The sequence below is a fragment of the Marmota marmota genome, unplaced genomic scaffold, assembly GCF_001458135.2.
Source record: "Marmota marmota marmota unplaced genomic scaffold, marMar, whole genome shotgun sequence".
In the NCBI taxonomy this organism is placed as follows: domain Eukaryota; kingdom Metazoa; phylum Chordata; class Mammalia; order Rodentia; family Sciuridae; genus Marmota; species Marmota marmota.
The window spans coordinates 56,429,612-56,449,618 of NW_025999977.1; the positions used below are offsets into that span (position 1 = coordinate 56,429,612).

Consider the following 20,007-nt stretch of genomic DNA (forward strand, 5'->3'; position numbering starts at 1 on the left):
GTGATTTAAAGTACGTGGGGGGTGTGCCCAGGTTTTACGCAAACACTGCAACTTTGTATGCAGGGACTTGGGCATCTGTGGGCTTTGGTATCCGAGGGGCTGGTTCCTGGAACCAGTTCCTTGTAGATATTGAAAGATGGCTGAATTTCTTATTAAATAAGAAATATCCATATTTACTTTTTTGCAGCAGAGAGAGAATGATCACTGAGTTTTATGATGCTCCCTGTAAAATACGGCAGGTTTGTAAGCTCTCGTCTCCGGGGCTGGGCTGGGTGCTTGAGCAGGATGCTTCGCAGGGATGCTTTTCTAGTCTGACACTCAAGGACCCAGAGAATGGCTACATATGGCAACTCAACCCCAAGGATGCAGATTATTTTGTCATCTGAGAGTTGAGACCACTCCCAAGAAAGAAGATCCCCAATAGAAACGCTGTGTTTGCAGTGGGGCAGAGCGTCCCCCGCCTGGCCAGCCCTCTCTCCCTCCCACCTCTCATCCCAGTATTTCAATCTTGTGGTCAGTCGTCAATTACGCGTCTACAAAAGATGGAGCCAAGCAGGATTTTAAAAAGTCACCTGTATTCCAGCCAAAACATCTTTAAAAAGAAATCCCTTTGAAAGGGGGACAAACTATGTAAGACACAATACATTTAAAATATGTATCGAAGTTACAAATGGAACTTTTTCCATGTGATTCCAAAGTACAAAACACAACATTGAAAGGCGTCCAAACAGTTCTTTTATACATCACAGTGTTAGTGGCACAAAACGTACTGACATTTCAAAAACACAAACCAAATTTGTTTTTTGTTTTACCACCACTTGTCAAATACATAAAGTATACATGTGCATGGCTCACTCACGCATGCGTTTACACAAGATTCAAACACACCCACGGCAAAGTGAGCAAAGGAAAGACAGGTCAGGCACGTGGCACGTGGCACGTAGCTACCCTGCGCTGAGGGCTCTGAAACTGTGGAAGACAGACTGCGCACGCCAGGGGCGGCCAGAGACCACGGGACTGACAACCAGCGGGCATGCTCCCCAGAGGACGCACCAGCAATGGCGTCTCACGCGGACCCTTTCGCCCCATTGGGGGTTTTTGGCAATCATCAGTCATAATCCCTTCATGTTGCTTATTTTCATAAGGGCCTGGGTCAATTAAAAGGAAAAAACAAGCTTTGGTATGTTCTAAAGAGACTTTCATGGAGCATTGTACATGCAAAATGTTTTCCCTTGATGATTTGTGATTTACATATGTATATACATGTACACACACAGGTGTGTTTATTAATAAACAGTAATCTGAGAAAATACAAAAAGTCCACCCTGGTTCATTCCAACTCCCTCATGTTTACACTACCAAGGGAAATTTTTCTCTTGTAATTTGTTACGTAACTTTTGCTTTTTGCAACCTACATGAAAAAGATAAATTCATCTCGAAGTCATCTTTTCACCTCTGACATTCGCTCTCCTATGGCAGAGTGTGCCATATGGAATATATTGTAAAGAGAATGTGTTCCCTTGGAAGAGGTGCCAGAGGTTCCTTCTGCAGTCTGAGCTGCTCCTGGGAGCTGAGGAGGAAGAACTGATTAGACGTTGCCCATGCAATCAAGGTCTGCCTCAGCTCAGCTGTGAAGTCAATCTCTGCCACCTGAACAGACTTGGTCTCCCAGGACATCTGTGGGGACACAGGACACACGGCTGAGCCAGACAGAAACCAGGCACCTCTAGTAAAAGCCTGGTGAGATGGCGAGCTGCCCAAGGGCTTCAGGTAGCTACAGGTCAACCCTGGGCTCCCCACTGGTCCACCCTGCAGCAGCCCTGGCCTCTCACTAAGGGTCTCTCCCAGCCCCGGGAGTTAAAGGCCTCTCAATGAATAAAAGTACATGCTAGCAGGACATCAAAGAGAAAACCATCTGTGAAAGTGAATGTCACTTTCCAACCAGGACAGACCATGTCAAATAACAGTAATGAGTCCATCTACTGAGTGCAGATAAGACCCAAGTTCACACGGAGGACCATCCTCTCATAATCTATTTACATTTTACATCCAGCATGTGAAGATTGCATTGCTGTAACAAATAGGTATGGCATTCCTTACTAAGAGAAAAGGATTCTGATGAGGGAAGTGCTACTTTCAGTATCTCCAGGTGATCTTACTGGCATTTACATAGGTTTATATAAATCACACTGAGCAAACAGAGGCAGGTTGGATACAAAAGCTCAGTGCTAATCTGACTGCCCTGGTGGCCCGAGGACTGCTGTGGTCTGTACCTCACCAAACCACATGCTTTTGAAGCATATTGCACACGAAGGCACAGGATGGTTGGGGCTAGAGATGTGTGTGATGGGGCCAGAGACTCCTCCAAGACAGGACATGCCACCCCTCTAGGAATAAGGGGTCTAGGCTCCCATTCTGGGCTCTGACTCCCTCCCCAAAGATGGGGTACTGCTGAATGGACTCATGTGATGGACAGCAGCTATTCAAGCCTGGGAGGACAGGGGCATCATGAAGGCCACCGGAAAGACAGCCAAATGCCTGCTGCCTTTGATAGGGAATGTGGCCAGGCAACTGTGCCTACAAATTACAGGTTTAAGTCCCAAGTCCCCAGGCCACTGGCTCATGGAGTTGTTGCCCATCTCCAGAAAACCCCTTTCACGCATAACAACATCTCAGACTGCAGAGACCCACCTGAAAGACAGCCTCAGCTACGTTCTTATTTAGTTCCTGAACTTTTAATTTGCAATTACAAAGAAAACTTCTCGAACATAATTTTGATGCAGACTGATCTCCTAAATGGCTCTTGTTTCATAAAGAAAATCAATACTAGAGGTGAAGAGAGAAGTGATTCTGTTTCGTAACTATTCGCTGTCAAGAAATAAAGAAGAAATTTTCAGGCAGGGAAGATATACTAGGACCTGAGACGGATGTGTAAATGTCGAGTCAAACACACACAAAATAACCTCATATTTAAAATGTGCTTGCAATGAGCAAACAATTGAGAAAAAAGGACTTTGCTTTTGTTTTACTCCTTGGTAGAATTCTTAATAAGTCTTAAGAAATTCCACTGTAATAAATCCACAATATTTTCTTCTTATTCCTGGCAAGCACACGTGGCTCTCATAATAAATTCTCTTTAAAGGAAACACTTTCTCCACCCTTCAGACAAGTGATGGAGTAACGTGCATCTTATTGATCCGTGCATTTCTTTGCCATGGAAACAGTCACACAGAGCCCTGGGAAAGACCAAGTGGTAAAATCCCCACATCAAAAATGAACTGCAAGTGTTTTATCCAGTCAGGGCAAACTGGTTAGCTACAGGGCTGGGAACTGTGTGAGACACATGATTTTTCAAAATAATTAAAGCATTTTAAAAATGTGAATATCCAGAAGCTTCTGCCCCTTCTCCAAGGGCCCCCCAGCCTCTGGCAGAAGGCCCTGGCTCCCAGGATCGATAATGCAATTTTCTTCTTACTGTCTGACTTGAAAACTGGGGCAAGAGGCCAAACCATAGTCATTCTGAATGGAACTATTTCTAAGTAAACCATTGGTTTAGAAGACATTAAAAACTATTTGCCGCTACCTGGGTGAGAAGGAACAACCCTGTGGGTATGCTGAATCCCCATAGCAGAAGGAACAAAAGGTGACTCTTGTGGAGACGTTCCTTTAAACATGTCAGTATTTTCCAATAAAAGCAGCGACACAAGAACCATGTTTATAACAGTACACAGCTTACAGCATTCAGAAAGTTATTACAGCAAGTTTCAAGAAAAACACAGAGTGCATAAGGCTTTCTAAGTCTCCTGAAAAGTGGTCAAGCCAGAAAAGTCGCTGCACTATAACTTCTTAAAATGCACATTTTAAGAAAGGCATAGGATGGTTCATATGCACCTTGTTGGTTTTCACTACTCAGCTAGGATAAAAGAAAAGCCTTCTAAAAAGGACCTCACTAAATGCCATTAGTAATAAAAACAGTTGTCACGAACTGAGTGCTTTTTTCAAGTTGGAATAATTAAATTCTGTCTGAAGACAGATGTGATCCGACCTCCCTCAACATGGCGCCATCTTGAAGCCAAGGAGGAGAGGACGACATTTTGAAGGAGAAGATCTCTTAGCCCCCACCAGATGTTCCTAGCCTACCGCCACGCCACGGGGAGGAAAGGCCTGGTGTGCTTCTGTCGACACTGTCGCTCAGGTCTGCAGAGACTGATGCTGTGGGGATGTGCCCCACCCCTGCCTGTCTGGCCTTCCCCAAGACGAGGCGACCACACCCGGGGCCTTGGCAACACCTTGACATCGGTCCCTGAAATCACGGCACCCAGCCTGACACTGTGAAGCTCAATGGGGCACATAAGGCAAGAGAAATGTTTAGTGGGGGGCTGGGGGTGGGTGGGGAGCTACACGTCCCGGAGGTGGGGTCTCGGCAGCACCGTGCTTCCTCTAGGTGGGTAACGGGTCGTCGTCCCCCTTACTGCACTTGCACTTGCAGCAGAGTACGAACGGAGTGGCCAGCAGCAGGAATGGAGAGGCCACCAAGAGCAGGAGCCCAAAGCCAGCAAAGATGCCCACGACCTGGAGAAGGAGCAAAGAGCAGAGGTAAGGAAGCCTGGTCCATGGGTTCCCTGAGTGTGAGCAACACCACCACCCCCATCCTCCATCCACCCACCCNCTCAGCCGTGTGTCCTGTGTCCCCACAGATGTCCTGGGAGACCAAGTCTGTTCAGGTGGCAGAGATTGACTTCACAGCTGAGCTGAGGCAGACCTTGATTGCATGGGCAAGGTCTAATCAGTTCTTCCTCCTCTTTTCCTTTCCATTGTTCCTTGAAGTTTCTTCTTCCTAAAATATACTCCTTTTCTCTAAAGGTCTAATTCATCAACTCCCATGAAGTCCCTATCCCCCCACTGAACCCCCGTGCACCCGTCAACACGTCTGCTCAACCAAACACCCATGTGTGCATCCATCCCCAGTTCTGCTGTCATCCACACATATGGGCTTCCTTTCAATTTTCCCCCTTCCTCCTAATTCCTTCTCTGCCTTTCTCCTCCCTTCCCTTCTCCCATCCATCTGTGCCTCCAATGAGCTGAGTTCCCTCTAACGATGTCCCAGGTGCTGAGAGTGCAAAGGTGCCTGAGATCTTGGCCCTCAAGAAGCACTCTGGTGGAGAAAGACCAAGATTTAATCGAATAATGCATCTTACAGAAACTGCCCTCACGCTCCAGGTGCAAGGGATTCCAAACAAGAGTCACCAACATTTTCTGGAGGAAAGAAGGGTTCCCCATGGGGACAGCCGGGGTTACAGAGATGTGGAGGTGGTTAGTATACAAGAAAGCCTGGGTAAAGCATCCCGCCTGGGTCAAGGGGAAAGACACAGGCATGGTAAGTTAGAGGATGGCCTGACACTTGTCATTCCCAAGGACGAAAGCCCAATACTATTACAAATTTTGATTTTTGTTTAAAAACATGTTTATCCCTTGGTATGTGTTAAATGCTGAAAATAATAAGCTTAAAACATAGGCATATTTTCGTAGAAATTAGATAGTGCTGCTGTGCGAGGGAAACAGACTTTGCTTTGTGACCAGCTTGTCCACCAGCTGCACCCCTCCCAGGCTGCAGGGAGTGCAGAATTGAAATCCCAGGATGGAGTTAGGCTGCCATCTAGTGCTCAGAGTGATAAGTACGTGAATGCTCTGGGCATGTGTGCTGACTCCACTTTTCCACGGGCCTGGTTTCTCAACTGTAAAATAAACACGTGAGCTAAAGATCTCGAAAAGCCATTGTCAGATCTAAAATTATCAGCTGCTAAAGCACCCCAGATGTGTGAAGGAAAGGATACCTTGAATGGGGATTTCTTCTGAAGACCACACACTTGCACATGCATCCCATGCACACATACATGTGTGTTTATAAGCAAGACTGCATTAAACAAATGGCATCATGATGATAAATTAGGTGGTGCACATGCTGGGAATCACCACTGCTGCCCAGCCAGAGACCCTCCTCTGCAGAACGTGAAATCAGTGACTGGATCACAGTGTGCATTGGGTTGTGCTTTGCTAAAATCGCCTGCACACTAATGCCTGGGCCCATAAGAACATGTGGAAGGTCTTATTTGAAAGGCTCTCCTGAGAGCCCATGTGACTGGTACACAGTTATCAGTCTCAAAGGAGCCACACACCCCGAATCTGTGACCAAACGCTCACATTCTTGCCAACCTGATGCCCCCTTCTCTTCTCACTTGGTCTATCCTGTCTAACTGCGCAGACTCTTTGACAAGTCGGGTTACCAGTCTATGCCAGCTGATGGTAGGTGGATGGATATCACCAGGAGAATGCGGCCAAGAGGAAATCATGAGACAACCAAACACCACGAAACAGACAGAATCACTTGGTGAGCTTGCTGGAGGTGTCGGGCACCAGACCACACGCTAGGAGACAGGATGGTACCGGTCAGGACCCTGAGAGGGTCACTGAGAAGCACAGTGACAGCCGCACCAGCAACCCTGAGATCTGCAGAGAGCCAGCCTCCATAGATACCAGATGCTGCGTAAGAACAGAACTCACTCTTTGTAGCCACTTCAAGGCCCCACCCCTGGCCCAGTGCCTCTCATGATGAAGGACAGGAAAGTGGTCGTGGGACCCGCCCTCTGGAGGGAGAGTGACAGTTCTCCGAGGAGTCTCTCCAGGGAGTCCCCAAAGCACATTCAAAGGTTTGGGGAAACTCGACCACAATCAAAGACCCAGGAAAGTGCACAGGGCGCCTTTGATGTGCTGGAACATGACCTCAGAACACGGCAAAGGCAGGCGGAGCGCAGTGGTGTCAAGCGGATGCTGAATTGTAGTCCAGTCCAACTTTCTCACTTCAGAGATGCAAAGAAGCTATTCTAGACCTTCCAGTATTGGTTTCAGATGGCAAAGCTGGCATCCCAGGCCCACCTCACTGGCTCATGAACAGCACCTGCAGAACACCCCCACGTGAAGCTTCCAGGAGACGTCCCAGGCATGCCCACGCTTGCGTGTGTGTGCGCAGCCCGGGGCTAAAACAAGTGCCGCCATGAGCAGAGCTGGGCCTGGGTGAAAAGCTCTTCAGTGCCGGGAGACAAGGAAGAGCCAGCACTGGACAAGCTCCTCTCCTGGCAGAGGCCAGCGGCCTGCCTGTGGGTTCACTCTAGAGAAACAGAAATGCACATTCCGGCTCCTCCATGGGTCGGCTTGATTCTGGGAAGGCAATGGAAGAAGGAGGCAGGCGCCTCAAGCCATGGAGTCCACACAGCAGCCTCTGGTCCGGGAGTGGCTATGCAGATGCAGGAAGCCCCAGCAGCTCCCGCGTCCCCTCTAGATACAGCCCAGGCAAAAACAAGGGCTGAGAAGGATGTGACCCCCTATGGTATCCTACACTGTTGGAGAGGGTTTCTATGGGTTGAATTGTGTCCCTCCAAAGTGACATGTTGAAGTCCTAAGCCCCTAGGTACACAGTGACCCTCTTTGGAAACAGGGTCTTTTGTGGATGTAATCAAGTTAAAATGCGGTTAACAGGATGGGATTTAATTTAATTTGATTGCTGACCTCATACAAAGAAGGACTTTGGACACAGAGCCAGACACAGGAAGAGAACGTGAAGCCCCAGAGGGGAAGACACCACCTGGGGTCAGGACTGGAGGATGCTCTCCAGCCAGAGGGCTCCCAGTGCTGGCAAAGCCCCGAGCTAAGGAGGCCAGGGGGGCTCCCCACAGGGTCAGGGCAAGGCCCTGGCCACACCCTGGCCCCAGGCTTCTGGCTTCCAGAGAGACAATACATTTCTGCTGTTCTGAGCCAGCGAGTTGGCAGAGCTTGGTCGCAGCGTCCTGTGCGGATGGACTCACATGGAGGTGGGAGAGGAGCATTCAGGTTGTGCATCCCCAGGAGAGAAAGCGCCTACAGCCAAAACCAAATCTCCTGATTAGAGGGCAGCAAACAAAGCCCTTGGGCCAGTCAGCCTCATCACCCCTTCTGGGTACTTCTGGACAGGAAATAGGACGTCCTGGAGGGTGTGAGGAAGGAGGGGTGGCAGGTGAAGCCTCCAGCAGGGCGGGGCCTGCTATTTCTCTAGGCACCACAGCTCAGGGTACTTGACTCCACACACCCTGGAAGAGCTCATCTAGCCACCATTCCCGAAAACTTATCCACATTGAACTTGGTAAAGCCCCGGTTTTTTAAGAGGTGCATTTCCTGGAAGCCAGAGGACTTGCTATGGCCCTGTGTAGGGCCTCTGTCACCTGCTGCTTGTTCTGAGCTTGAGGAGGATGGGCATGATGCCTTGGCTAAGGTCACCCTGGCCCCCATGGCTTGGGGCATCCCAAAGCCTCCTGCACACCTGTCTGTAGCCTAGACTGGGACCAGCACTAGGCCAGAGACATGAGCAGCCACTGCAAAGGGCTGCCTCCAAGGTCCCCTAGGGCAGCCCAGGCAAGCAACAGGCGGCTCACGCTGTGGGGAAGATGCTGCGTGCAGCCAGTGACATGGGTCACCCACAAGGACGCCTTGCTTTATATAACAGTGCTCTTGAGGAGAACGCTCACTGCAAACAGCCCCTGCCTAAAGTGCACCACTTGAGGGTTTCCAGGGCACTCAGCTGCAACTGTCCTTTCCTGTCCCCATTCCCTTGTACCGACTTCCTGAGCTCAGGCCTTCTCTGGAAAGCCTTTGGTTAAGCACTAGTAGACCCGGACTCAGGCCATGAGCAGCAGACAGGCAATGTGTGTGATGCTGCAGGAGATGCTCGGTCACTCACCATGGGGCCAGGGCACCCCCCGGCCAGCAGCCCAGCAGGACTGTGTTGCCATATTCCCAGCTCTGCCTTTCTACACAGCAGCTCTGCAGCCAACTGGCCTGTCTCCTAGAACACACACACACACACACACACACACACACACGTCCAGATCAAAGGTCCAGGCCAGCCACCTCTTACCTGTGTCCGATGCCAGATCACAGAGGCCCGAGAGTGGCCCAGCTTGTTGCGGCAGGGTCCCTTGTCATAGTGTATCAGGAGGAAGTCATCCTGGGGAAGACAGAGGAAGGGACAGGGAGAGGGGATCGGTTCACTGGGTCTCCACCGTGACCACACCTCCTTTGCTTCACACGCAACCAGTGGAGACAGGAGGGCAGGCCTGTGCCACACGCCTGGCTCCAGCCACCACTATTCACGAGGAGCAGCCCAGGACGACAGTCACCTGGCACACTGGAGAGGTCCTGAGCCAGATGTCCCCAGCCCAAACAAAGCAGGGCCTCCCTGGGCACAGTGGCCATATCTGAGCTTGCAGGAAAGAGCAAGTCGTGCCAGCTCAGGGCTTCTGGACAAGCAGGTCAAGTGCTACTCCCCAGGGCCCCGAGGCCTGGCCGTGCATGGTCCCAGGGGAGGACCCAGCACAGGCTCACTCCAGAGACCAGAAGATCCTCTTCACTTCTGCGCTGTCTTCAGCATCAGCTTCTCATCTAAAGCCACTCCCTCTTGACTCAGACCATTAAACTTTTTTTATCTAAGAACCAGCCCAGGAACATCTTCTCCTCACAGGGTCTCCAACTGTACAGAGGGAGCAGAGACGCCTTTCTTGACACTCATGGAGACATCTGCTCGATTCCCCACTCGACTCCCCAACCACTTCATAAGACACCCCCCAGACCTCAGCTTCTTGGAACGGAGGCATGCAACGCGACACAGTTCAGTGCCTGCCATCCAAATCCCCATCAGCACTCCTGAGGCCGTACTCCACGAACCTCTGCTTCTCCATGAAGGAGAGCCCCTTCCCACCTACTGCTAATCCAGGAAATGGCAGCTCTTCAAAATGGCCCCATGCAGGGCCAGCCCAGTGCTGTCCACTCATACAACTGACGCTGTCAACAACCTCCTTCTGAGGAAAAGTAAGCAAACACAGGGCTCCAGGTGGCAGAGAGACAGGAAGCCCCTCTTTGAAATTGTAGCACTGGACACGAGCTGCTCTCTTGTGGCTCCTGGAACCACTCAGCCAGGCCGGCTGCTAAGCTCGCTTTCTCTCATCTGGAGAAGGGTGCCAGCCGCTAGGGTGCTGAGGCTTGTCTCCTGGGGTCTGCACGCAAGGTGCTGCGGCATGAATCCTGGCTGTTTCCGTGCAATCCCGCGAGGCCCTCACAGAGGCTGGCCTCACTCTGTTGGCCTTGGCCCTCTTCTGCGGAAAGGCCGGCGGCCTGGCAGCTGAACTCACAGCCTCTTCCAACCCCACGCTTGCCTTCAACAACGACATGTCTGGCCTTCTGTCCACTGTTAGAGCACGCCTCCTTCCTCCTGAGGAGGACTGAGCTCTTCCCTTCACTTGGACGCTCATGCACACACCACCCAGATCAGTTCAAGTTCCATTCTTACGTCTCATCTCCCAAACAGCCTATCATGATGTCTTCTTCTGTAGGTTAAAATGGTTTTGAATCTGTTTTCTGGAAAGTAAACTAAACCACATGGCACTACTCAGTTTAGAAATCTTTAATGATCTCTGCCAGCCATAGTGCATTCTGCACATCAGAATCCCCTAGAAATGAAGGCTCTAGGCTTTACCTGCAGGTACAGACCCATGGACCCAGGGCAGGACCCAGTGCAAACTCTCTAAGTGATTCTGACCCAAACTGTCCTTGGATAGGCGCTTGGGTGGGCGCACGGGACCCTGTGCTGAAGGCCAAAGCCCTTTGCCTGCACATAGAAACCTTTGTGGTGACCTGAGTCATTGGCCCAGCAGTTCTGGTCATGTTCCCTTGGCTGAGCACCTTCTGGTCTTCAGGTCCTTAGCTGAGACCCCGCCCCACCCCCCACATCTGGTACTGGGCTGCTCCCCCGGCTGCCCGTGGCCTTCACCCACGGTGACAGCCTTCTTTATAAGGATGCTCTCCTATCATGTGCTAGGGAGAGGGCAGGCTCCTCCAGATCAAGGACGTGGCCACTCTCCCACCCCGAGGAGCTGCCCACGCTCAGTGCAGGTCTTAAGAAGACAAGGACAGGCTATTTAAAGACGTGCTTTCTTATCCCCTGACAAAAGCACTCTGAACGGGTCCCACGTTGTATCGATTTAATTGTGATTTTAAACTTACTGATGAAGCCCTTGGGCAGAGTGATCCCAGCAGCTGCCGGGAATCCAGCAGTATTTTTATGACAAGGAGTATTTTCCTTCCTGTCGATCAGAGGTGTCACTCAACTTACAGGGCACGAGAAACAACAGGCCATGTACAGACAGTCACGGTCAGTCAGCTGCACAGGACAAGGGCTGAGGCTTTGGGCAGGTCCTTCTGTGAGGCTTAACATGTCCTGTCCAGTTCTGGCTTGAAGCCACCTGGCCCAGGCATCAGTGACAGGTTTTAGAGCTTGAATGGTCAGAGGCTGGACACTGGACACCAGGCCCCTTCCTTGGCAGCCAGGGGCTTTGGGGAAACACTAGTAACTTCCCTGGACTTTCTCTCAAGAAAAAGAATTCACAGTCCCAAGTCGTGGAAGTGCTGGGTGAACAGAGGGTCTGCAGAGCCGACTGACCAGGAAAGGCCCTCCTCAGCACTCACCAACCCTCTACTGTCTGCTGACTAGAGAGGACCAGCTCCTGGGAGCAGTGGATGTGGGCACAGTGTGACAAGTGGGGAGCACCAGGGAGACTCCCTGAGGGGTGGGCAGGAGCGTGAGAGGAGGACCGTCCAGTCGTCTGTGTCCGGAGGCCTCTGTGTCGTGGCGTGGGCCTTGGTGGGAAATGGAGGAGAAGAGCCCAGAGGGAGCCTGTGTGCTGGGCTGGCCAGGGCTGGGCTGCCTTCCAGCCACACACTTGTGACCTTGTCTGAAACCACGTGACTGTCCTTGATAAACTGCCCAAACAGAATCTGCTCCTTCAGAATCTGCCCTTTAGGGTCACAGGGCTGTTTGTCAGCAGCTCTTTGATCTGCCAAGGACACAAAGCTCACGGTGGGGCCGTGAGGAACGGAAGCTGCCCACACCCAGCCCTCGACCTTCTCTCCCTCTATGCGCCTTTGCCTACCCACCACCAGGCCCTGTCACATGCAGAATATTTGTGCCTCCTCCACGGACAGCCATTGGGGTCACTCTTAGCCCCCAATGTGATGGTGTCAGGAGGGCGTCTTTGAGGGCAATTAGGTTTCCACGAGGTCCTGAGGGTGGAACCCAGGATGGGATTAGCTCATGTCCTCTCTGCCATGTGAAGACACAGTGAGAAGGTGGCCAGGAAGGGACCTCAAAAGGAGTGGGAACTGTCTATACCTGTCCTGAGGCCTGAGGAAAACAGTCTGTGGCTCACGCCACCCCATCTGCACCATCTGCAGCTACGCAACACAGTGGCCAAGCTGATTAGGTAGCACCAGAGAACTGAGGCTCTCAACACCCCTGAAAGCCAGGTGGGACCCCAAGCCTGCCGGAGCGTCCAGGCCCAGAGCTGCTGAACGGGTTGCCTGGACAAGTGGCACTCTGAGTTGACATTCCACAACTCAGGACAATGTCCGCTCTTGTTACTTTTCCGTTTCCAGGAATAACCTCCAAGCTCTCGGGGAATGGCTGGTCTTTTCCCACCCCAGCTTGACCCTCAAAGCCCCCTGGACCCGCGGCGGTACTCACATCCAGGGACTCCAGGCAGTACCAGCAGAAGGCATGCTTACAACTCTTGCACATCATCTGGGCGCACCCTTCATCTCGCTCGATGTAGACTTTGCACTTGGGGCAGCGCTTGATGGGCGCGTCATCCCCTTCCATCCTGAAAGTAGAGCTGTAGGAGAAAGTCCGTGAGGGACCCGTGCAGAGGGGCCCACCGGAGACCAGCAGGCAGCGTGGGCCACACGGGAGGCACTGCTGACTGTGGTGACCAAGACCTCGAGTTATGAAGTGAAATAGAACCCAGCCTAAGAAGCTGGGACTTCAGAAAACCAACAAGCAGAACACTGCCCCAGCTGGGCTGGGTTAGGAAAAGCAGTGCATAGCTACAGGTGGGTGCGTAGAAAACACAAGAGACAACAAGGCAAAAGGCTTCAAGGGAGGAATGTGGGTAACGCGCTAGACTGAAACGTCATGTGCGTCTTCCTGTGCTCGTGCTAGTTTCCAAAGGGCTGATGGTAAACTTCATGCAATTCACTGTTGTCAGAAAGAATTAAGTTATGAGCACACATAAACAGTCTCTTTGCTTTCATAGATCTAGATGGCTCGTCTTACAAAACTGTTTTCCTGAGCATTCTGCTTGGATTTGCAGTGGCTATCAGTGCGAAGGGCTTGGGCCTGGGGCTGGGTGCCGGCTCTCCTACAGTCAACTGGGTGAAGGCTCTCCAAGCCTCAGTCCTCGTGGCAGCGTGAGCATGAGAGAAGGTCACTTACAGCCAGAGCCCAGGTGGCATCCTGCTTGTGTGCTGTGCTTCTAAAAGGGACAATGACTTAATGCTGTGGTGAAAAGGTAACACAGAGTTCAGGGAGGATGTCCAGAAAAAAAGCACAAATGCTAAGTGAAGTCACCACCTCTGATGGTGCATCTAGGGCAGTGCCTGAACAGACTGCGTCAGTTCAACTCCACAGGAGAAAAATGGGTGCACTCTGGGCCAAACATTCATTCACAATATGCCCACTGAGGCTGAGCAAATGCTGGCATTTTGCATGCATCCTGGCTGAAGGATCTCCCCCAAACATCAGAGTATGTACAGGAGTGAAACAGTCTCACTTCAGTCTGACTCATCCGGCTATGAGACGTGAACCTTCCTTATCATTTCATCCCCAGGTTCATAAGTGCACTGAGGCCCATGCCCAAGCTGAATGCGATTCTGCTTTGTCCACTGGTAGAAGGAGACAGGCCATAAAGCTCTCCAGAGAAGCTGTGCACCCTGGCAGCTGGGAGCAGATCAACCCTAGCTAGGCTCTGACACCTTATCTTCATGGCCTCCTCTCCTCTCCCCAGAGCAGACTAACCTGGCTACCAGCATCATCTCTAAGGAGAGGAGAGAGGACCAAGAGGTTTGCACAGGTCAGGTGCAAAACACAAAGGCTGCCCACACACAGTTGCTGTCTGTGCTGTGACTGCAAGATGACAAAGCTGTCTGTAGCTCAAATTCTTAAATTTACAGGCAGATTGCAGATGGGACCGAGAGTGAGTGAGGCTGCCCTCATGACAGATGGACCAACACATTTGCAGGTGCCTCTAAAGGCGAGACCACAGTGGCCTCTGACAGTGGAGTTAATCCTGCAAAGAGCCTAAAGTCTCAAGGGACCAAATCCTGAGACTAAGGCTGATTGTCAGATTAGCTAGAACTGCTCTGGTGTAAAAGCCTGGTGTGGCCTTAGAGTAATGAAACCAACATTCTCATGTGACCCACAAGCTGATGTTAGAAGAAATGCCATGGGCAGAGGCAAGACCACCAGAGGCAAGACCATATATGCTTCAGGGATGTTCAGAACAAAACCTGTGGGAATACCCAATCTGATGCACTGTGTTCTGCCTGAATGCATGCACGGTACAGACCGTGGCCTTGAACGATTACTGGTATCTGGATCACAGATAAAATTACTATTAATAACAAGTGTTAGCACTACTCAAATTTAAAAGGGTGGACTGGAATCTGTGGCACTTGAACCACAGTCTACATGCCCTGGGGCCTCAAGGGGTGGCAGGAAATGCTAATGGGTACAGCTGGTCAAGTGGGGACAGAAACGTGGGCAAAGGGAGAATTTAACCTAAACAACAACAAATCTACTACAAGTAAGTGTTTGCAGTCATAAATGGCAACAGCCTCATTTGGGGAGACAGGGGGGGTGTTAAAAAGACTATGGGTTTCCCCACAAGCCCCGTCCCGGGGCAGTGGCTGGGGCTCAGCTCCCACATGAGAACACAGACTTGGTATGGCCAGATACTCAGACTCCCAGAGAAGCCCCAAATTCCAATTTTTATGTGAAATGTCCTGATTTTTAAATGTTCACAAAATTAGACTTGTTACTCTTGATTCAAGTCGCCCTTGTGAAATGATTTAAATGAGGCTGTGTTATCAGGAATGGAGAAAACTGAGTCATTAGGCCCTAACCTTTGCTCTTTCCCCGTCTATGAAAGCGTCTCCCCATAGGAAACCCAGGGCTGGAAGCCTCGTCCTTCCCGCCTGCGGCAGATGCTCTTTTTCCCAACCCTGCTCCTCCTACACAGGATGGGGGACCCACTCACTCTCACCAAATAGCCACTTGGCTGCTTCCTGGGGCAGATGCCCCGACCTGCCTCCTACTTATAATCATTTTTAATCCAACCAAACAAGAAATGTGTTTCTTCTAGCAAAGTTTGGAAGCATCTAAAACCCCGAGTCTAAGTGAAGAGAGATGGCTGGTGTCTACCTGACGTCTGAGTGCTGGACGCATGCAGCTCAAAGCCCCCTGTGGGAGCTCAACCCAAGGGAAGAGTCAGCCACGGAGACAGAGGATTTAAAACACAGCATGTCGAGAATGGCCAGTGCAGACTGTCTCCAGGGGGAAGAGGGTGGAGTCAAGACCCTGCACTGGGGTCGGGCAAGCTCAGCAGAGGGGACTCAGGCCCTGTCTGAAAGGTGGCAAGGAGTCTGTGGAAAGCAGGAGCTGGGAGAAGGGGCACTAAAGGCAGAGAAACCAACAAGCAGACCAGGAGTGGGCCAGGGATGTGGCGTGGGAAATAGAGGTCCTGTGGCAGGACGTGGAGAATGGGGTCTAGGGGAGAGGAGGAGGGGAGAGAGGGAGACACGGAGTAGCTGGTGCAGATGCCTCAGGGTAGGCAGTGGGCAGACATGGCAGTCCCCCCTTCTATTGGGAACCTGGCCACTCTACCTAGTAGGGCCAAGTGACAGTGGGGAAAAAAAAGAAAAAGAAAAGACTTGGGTATTACCAATTTCTTATGGTTCATTCTATCAAATTTCAAGATATACAGAATGAGGCTACAAAGTCTACCTGGGCAAACAGCAGGATCACCTGGCTGTGAGGAGGAGCAGGGCAGAAACCCTGCCTGCTTCCCAAAGCTCCCAACAGACATGAAGTTTTAGGGAGACATGGGTCCTCGGCTTCTGTCAGCTGAAATCCTGGGTTGGTGATCCTTCTGGGGTCTACACCCCACCCTTGCTGAGTCCTGTTCCTACACCTCTATTCAGGATCCACTTCAACACTGCACTTGTGGAAAAACAGGCATGGCAGGACTCACAACTCGCATGGTGACAACTGTCCGCACATTCGCTATTGCAGGCAGGTAGTGCAGAGTGTGGTTCTTGTGGATTCTTATATTTTCAAAGCCTTGACTGGTCCTGGTGAATGATTCTCAAAAATCAACCATCAAACACATAACTACAATCTCGAGAAGGAGAGTGCATGTTGAGGCTGACGGATGCACAGCCATGTCCCCCAGAGGCACTTTCCTTCTCCCGGCCTGCAGCCCCCCACCTCCCGATGCAGGACGTACCTGGTTTCTCCAGGGAGGAAGGTGATGGGCATGGTCTCTGGGCAGCCTTGCCCGGGGTGCCAGCGGGCTCTGCAGGCGGAGCAGAACTCCATGTCGCAGGCTTTGCACTGCACCAGCTGGGGGGTCTGTAGTCCCATGTCCTGGAGCTGGCACACAGCCTGGCAGGAGGATGCTGGGCACCATGTCCGGCATGGATCGAAGAGCACCTCTAGCAACAGGAGACAAGACAGGTGAGTCAGGCCTGGAACCAGGGGGGCTCATGGGATGGGCCTGGAGCAGTTCTGTTGGGCACTGACCAGGGTGGGGAGCCGGAAGGAGGATGTCTAGGTAAGGCGACCAGACAGGTCAGCCCTTGCAACTCCGTCCTGCTCTCCCACCTCTGCTCCAGCTCCTCCTGACCTCCAAGCCCGATCCTGTGGTGCAGCAGATTTCCAGACACCCCAAGTGTCCACGGGGATGCTGTCCCTGTACCTTTAACCAACTGTGTCCCCCAGGAAGGTCCTGCTCACCCTCTAGGACAGGCTCAGAGCGCTCAGGCCCCTGCACTCTGGAGAGCTGTGCCCTCCTGTCACTGTATGCATTTTGAGTGCTGCCACTATGATTCCTTGTCTGCCCCAAGGACACAGCTTCCTGAAGTCAGGCCTGTGTCCTCTTATGGCCTCAGAATGAGGCCCAGGGCTCAGCAGTCTGCACTTGGGTCACACTTGTTAAAAGACAGTCAGAAAGGAGGAAAGGAAGGTGTCTGAATTAGATGGTTCATCTGCCTAACATTGTCTCCCTTCCCAGATTTAAAAAAGCCACAAGCTAAGTACTGAGTAAAATTAATCCTCTGTCGGCCGGATTTCACCTCTAAACTAGAGCCCCAGTCACTAAGAATCCCGATTTAATGGAATTAGTCAGGAAGTTTATTTTTAAAAACAGGATATGCTGACACTCCTATTTCTTCACATCCTTTTCCAAAAACTGCATTTATTTAAACAACTGGTCCTGGGCTGCCCTTTGCAGTAAGCCTGGCTGTTCCCTTCACCCACTCCTGCCCCGGCAGACACTGATTTCTCAGTGAGGCTGGGTGGGGGAGGAGGGGTCACATGGAATGCCTGCATTCTGCCAGGAGGTGATCAGAGGCCAGTAGCTCCAGGGCTCCTGTCGGCTGCTCAGTGGGGTAAGGCCATCCTTGAGAAGCAGTCTTGGGAATTGTGCTGAGGCAACTTGGAAAGCAACAAAAAGCCCCAGCAAACTTCTCAGCCCTGTGATTGGGTCCAGCTCACCTGCACGGAAGATGGGAGCTGGACTCACTGGGGATCTGCAGCAGGCTGGGGTGGAGGGGCCCAGACCTGGCCTGGACAACATGGTTACTAAATCCCTAGCTGCCCTCAGGTATGTGCCCTCCTGGGGTGAACCCATCCTTCAGTGAACCAGCAGCCAGCCTCAGTGCTCCAGAAACAAGGTCCTGTTGGGTGTAATCTTGCTAATGACCTAGTCATTTAGCACAGGGGCTGGAACCCTGTGGGAAGGGCCGGGAAGTGATTAAGTCTTTTTTTTTTTTAATTTTTTATTGTGGGTGAGTGATTAAGTCTTTGCGGACCATGCGGCTTCTGTGGCATCTGCTCGGCTTTGCTGTTGGGGAAGACTATAAACAAAGATCCGGGAAACCCACATAACAGCATGGCTGGCCACCTGCTGACCCGACAGGACTGCCTCCTGCCTTTCGTAACCAGGCGAATCAACCAATAGCACAAAGCCATCACCTCAGTAGGGCTGGTGGAGAACCAAGAACTTGATAGCAAAGGGGCCCTGGAGCTAAGGAACCTATGGACACCCTCTAGGCGCCCCTGGTGTGAGAGCATAGACAAAACCAGCCTCAAGCAGCCAACAGTTTCCCTGGGGCACACTCTGTGGAGGCAGAGCCGGGTGACACAGCAAGCACATGGTGTGCTCGTGTAGCTGGGGGGCATCGGGTGCTCCTTGCCATCTGCCAGAACTCAGGATGGTGCAGGAAGTGGCCTGGGCAGCTCCCACGGGAAGGACAAGCTGCTTGCTTGCCTGGTGGCCTTTGAGGCCCTGACTCATGCCTGTGCCTTTGCTTGCTGGCCCTGCCTGCCCTCTGTGCACTGTGGGTGAGTCCAGCCTGGACCCGGACTAGGTATGTGTCCTCCACCTGCACAGCTGCAATGCAGGCCTGCAGGACATGGGATCACACACCTGCTGGACACAGGATTCAGAAGAGGAGTCCTCCTGCTCCTGCCTCTCTGGCCAGTGTGCTGTTGGCTGGCAGCCTGCCCAGAGCCGACTGTCTGCCTAGACCATCAGGTCCCCACACTGGCCCACACACCCCACCCTACCCTGTGTTCTGAGAGCCTCTGACAGCAAGACTTCCCCAAATCGGCCACCTCTCCTGCCCTTCCCAGAGCCTACCACCTCCTATCCCCACCCTCGCACGACAGTGAGAGAGAGTCCTGCTCCCTGCTCAGGGGAGGCCCATTCTGCCCACACGGAGGGGAGCAGAGGCCTAGTGAAGGTTTCCATGGTAACAACTCAATTTTGTGACATCAGTCCTTACAGAGATGTGTCATGGCACTGACTGTCCCCATGTGAATTCCCTATGGGCAATGTGCTGACTGCCAGCTCCTGCAAGGCCAGGGCCATTAAACCCCAGGAACACAGCCCCTGGTTTCTGGCTTAGACAGCTATTAATATCCCACTGTCCTTCCCAGCTGTGTACAAGACAGGAACCGACGGACAAGGAAGTCCACAGCAGGCAGCTCCTGCGTTGTGTGCTCAGAGTGCATGCATGTGTGCCTATCTACCTCCCCACCTAGGTATGTCTAATGACAACCAGCACTAGATACCACGTCTTGCATATCATGTTATGTCCACCATATTCTATTCATGCATATATGAACCATATTTTCAAACAAGGCATTTTCTGAAATGGTAGAAGAAACTAAATAGAACTCTGATCCCCAAAGAGCTTTTAAGGCTGCTTGTGACTCAGGATGGTGAGTTAGCTCTAATATTAGTTTCTTAACTAATCTTAATAAAAGAGGGTCCCAAGAGCTTCCTATTTATAAAAAAATGTTCAATGTTTTTCAAAAAAGGTGTTTTGTTCCAACAAATTTGCTGTAAAGGACAAACCCAGCACACCCTCAGGGACTGCACTGCCCACTGGCTGGTACCCTGGTTCCAGCCAGTGGTGATGGGTGGGGCGCTGCTGGGAGACAGTGAGATCAGGCTCTTGTCGGGCCTGATGACCGGTGGGCACCGTGGCATATTGTTTAACCTTACTGACCTTGGCTTTCTTTTTAAAACACAAAACCCAGAACTAGGCTTGCCCTTGGCATTCCTTTGCCCAGGAGCCATACACAAAGTGGGACAGGGTACCCAGGAAGGTGCAGTCCCTCTCCTGGGAGGACATGCACTTCAGATAGATGGACTCAGAAAAAAAACACCTGCAGCCTTGCAGGGTGGGTGCTCAAACAGAAGCAGAGATGCTGCAGGCAGGCACACAGGGAAGGGTGATCAGCAGACCCCTCTCAAAAGCCTGTCCCCACCAACGGGCTAGAGGTAACCAGGAGGGAGGGAGGGAGGG

The 20,007-nt window shown here is 51.7% G+C and overlaps 1 protein-coding gene and 1 pseudogene across 6 annotated transcripts in view; both read right to left on the reverse strand.

The window, feature by feature from the left end:
* Positions 1-555: 555 nt before the first annotated feature.
* Positions 556-20,007, reverse strand: part of Rnf144a (ring finger protein 144A) — a 74,696-nt gene continuing 55,244 nt past the window's right edge. For all 6 annotated transcript variants that reach the window (XM_015480006.2, XM_048804880.1, XM_015480008.2 and 3 more), the window contains 4 exons: positions 16,419-16,626; positions 12,602-12,749; positions 8,945-9,034; positions 556-4,572 (listed from right to left, as the gene is read on the reverse strand). In XM_015480006.2, coding sequence (XP_015335492.1) covers positions 4,441-4,572; positions 8,945-9,034; positions 12,602-12,749; positions 16,419-16,626 — 578 coding nt within the window. In that variant the 3' untranslated portion in view covers positions 556-4,440. The remainder of the gene's footprint in view (positions 4,573-8,944; positions 9,035-12,601; positions 12,750-16,418; positions 16,627-20,007) is intronic.
* LOC125617357 lies at positions 8,411-8,533 on the reverse strand (annotated as a pseudogene).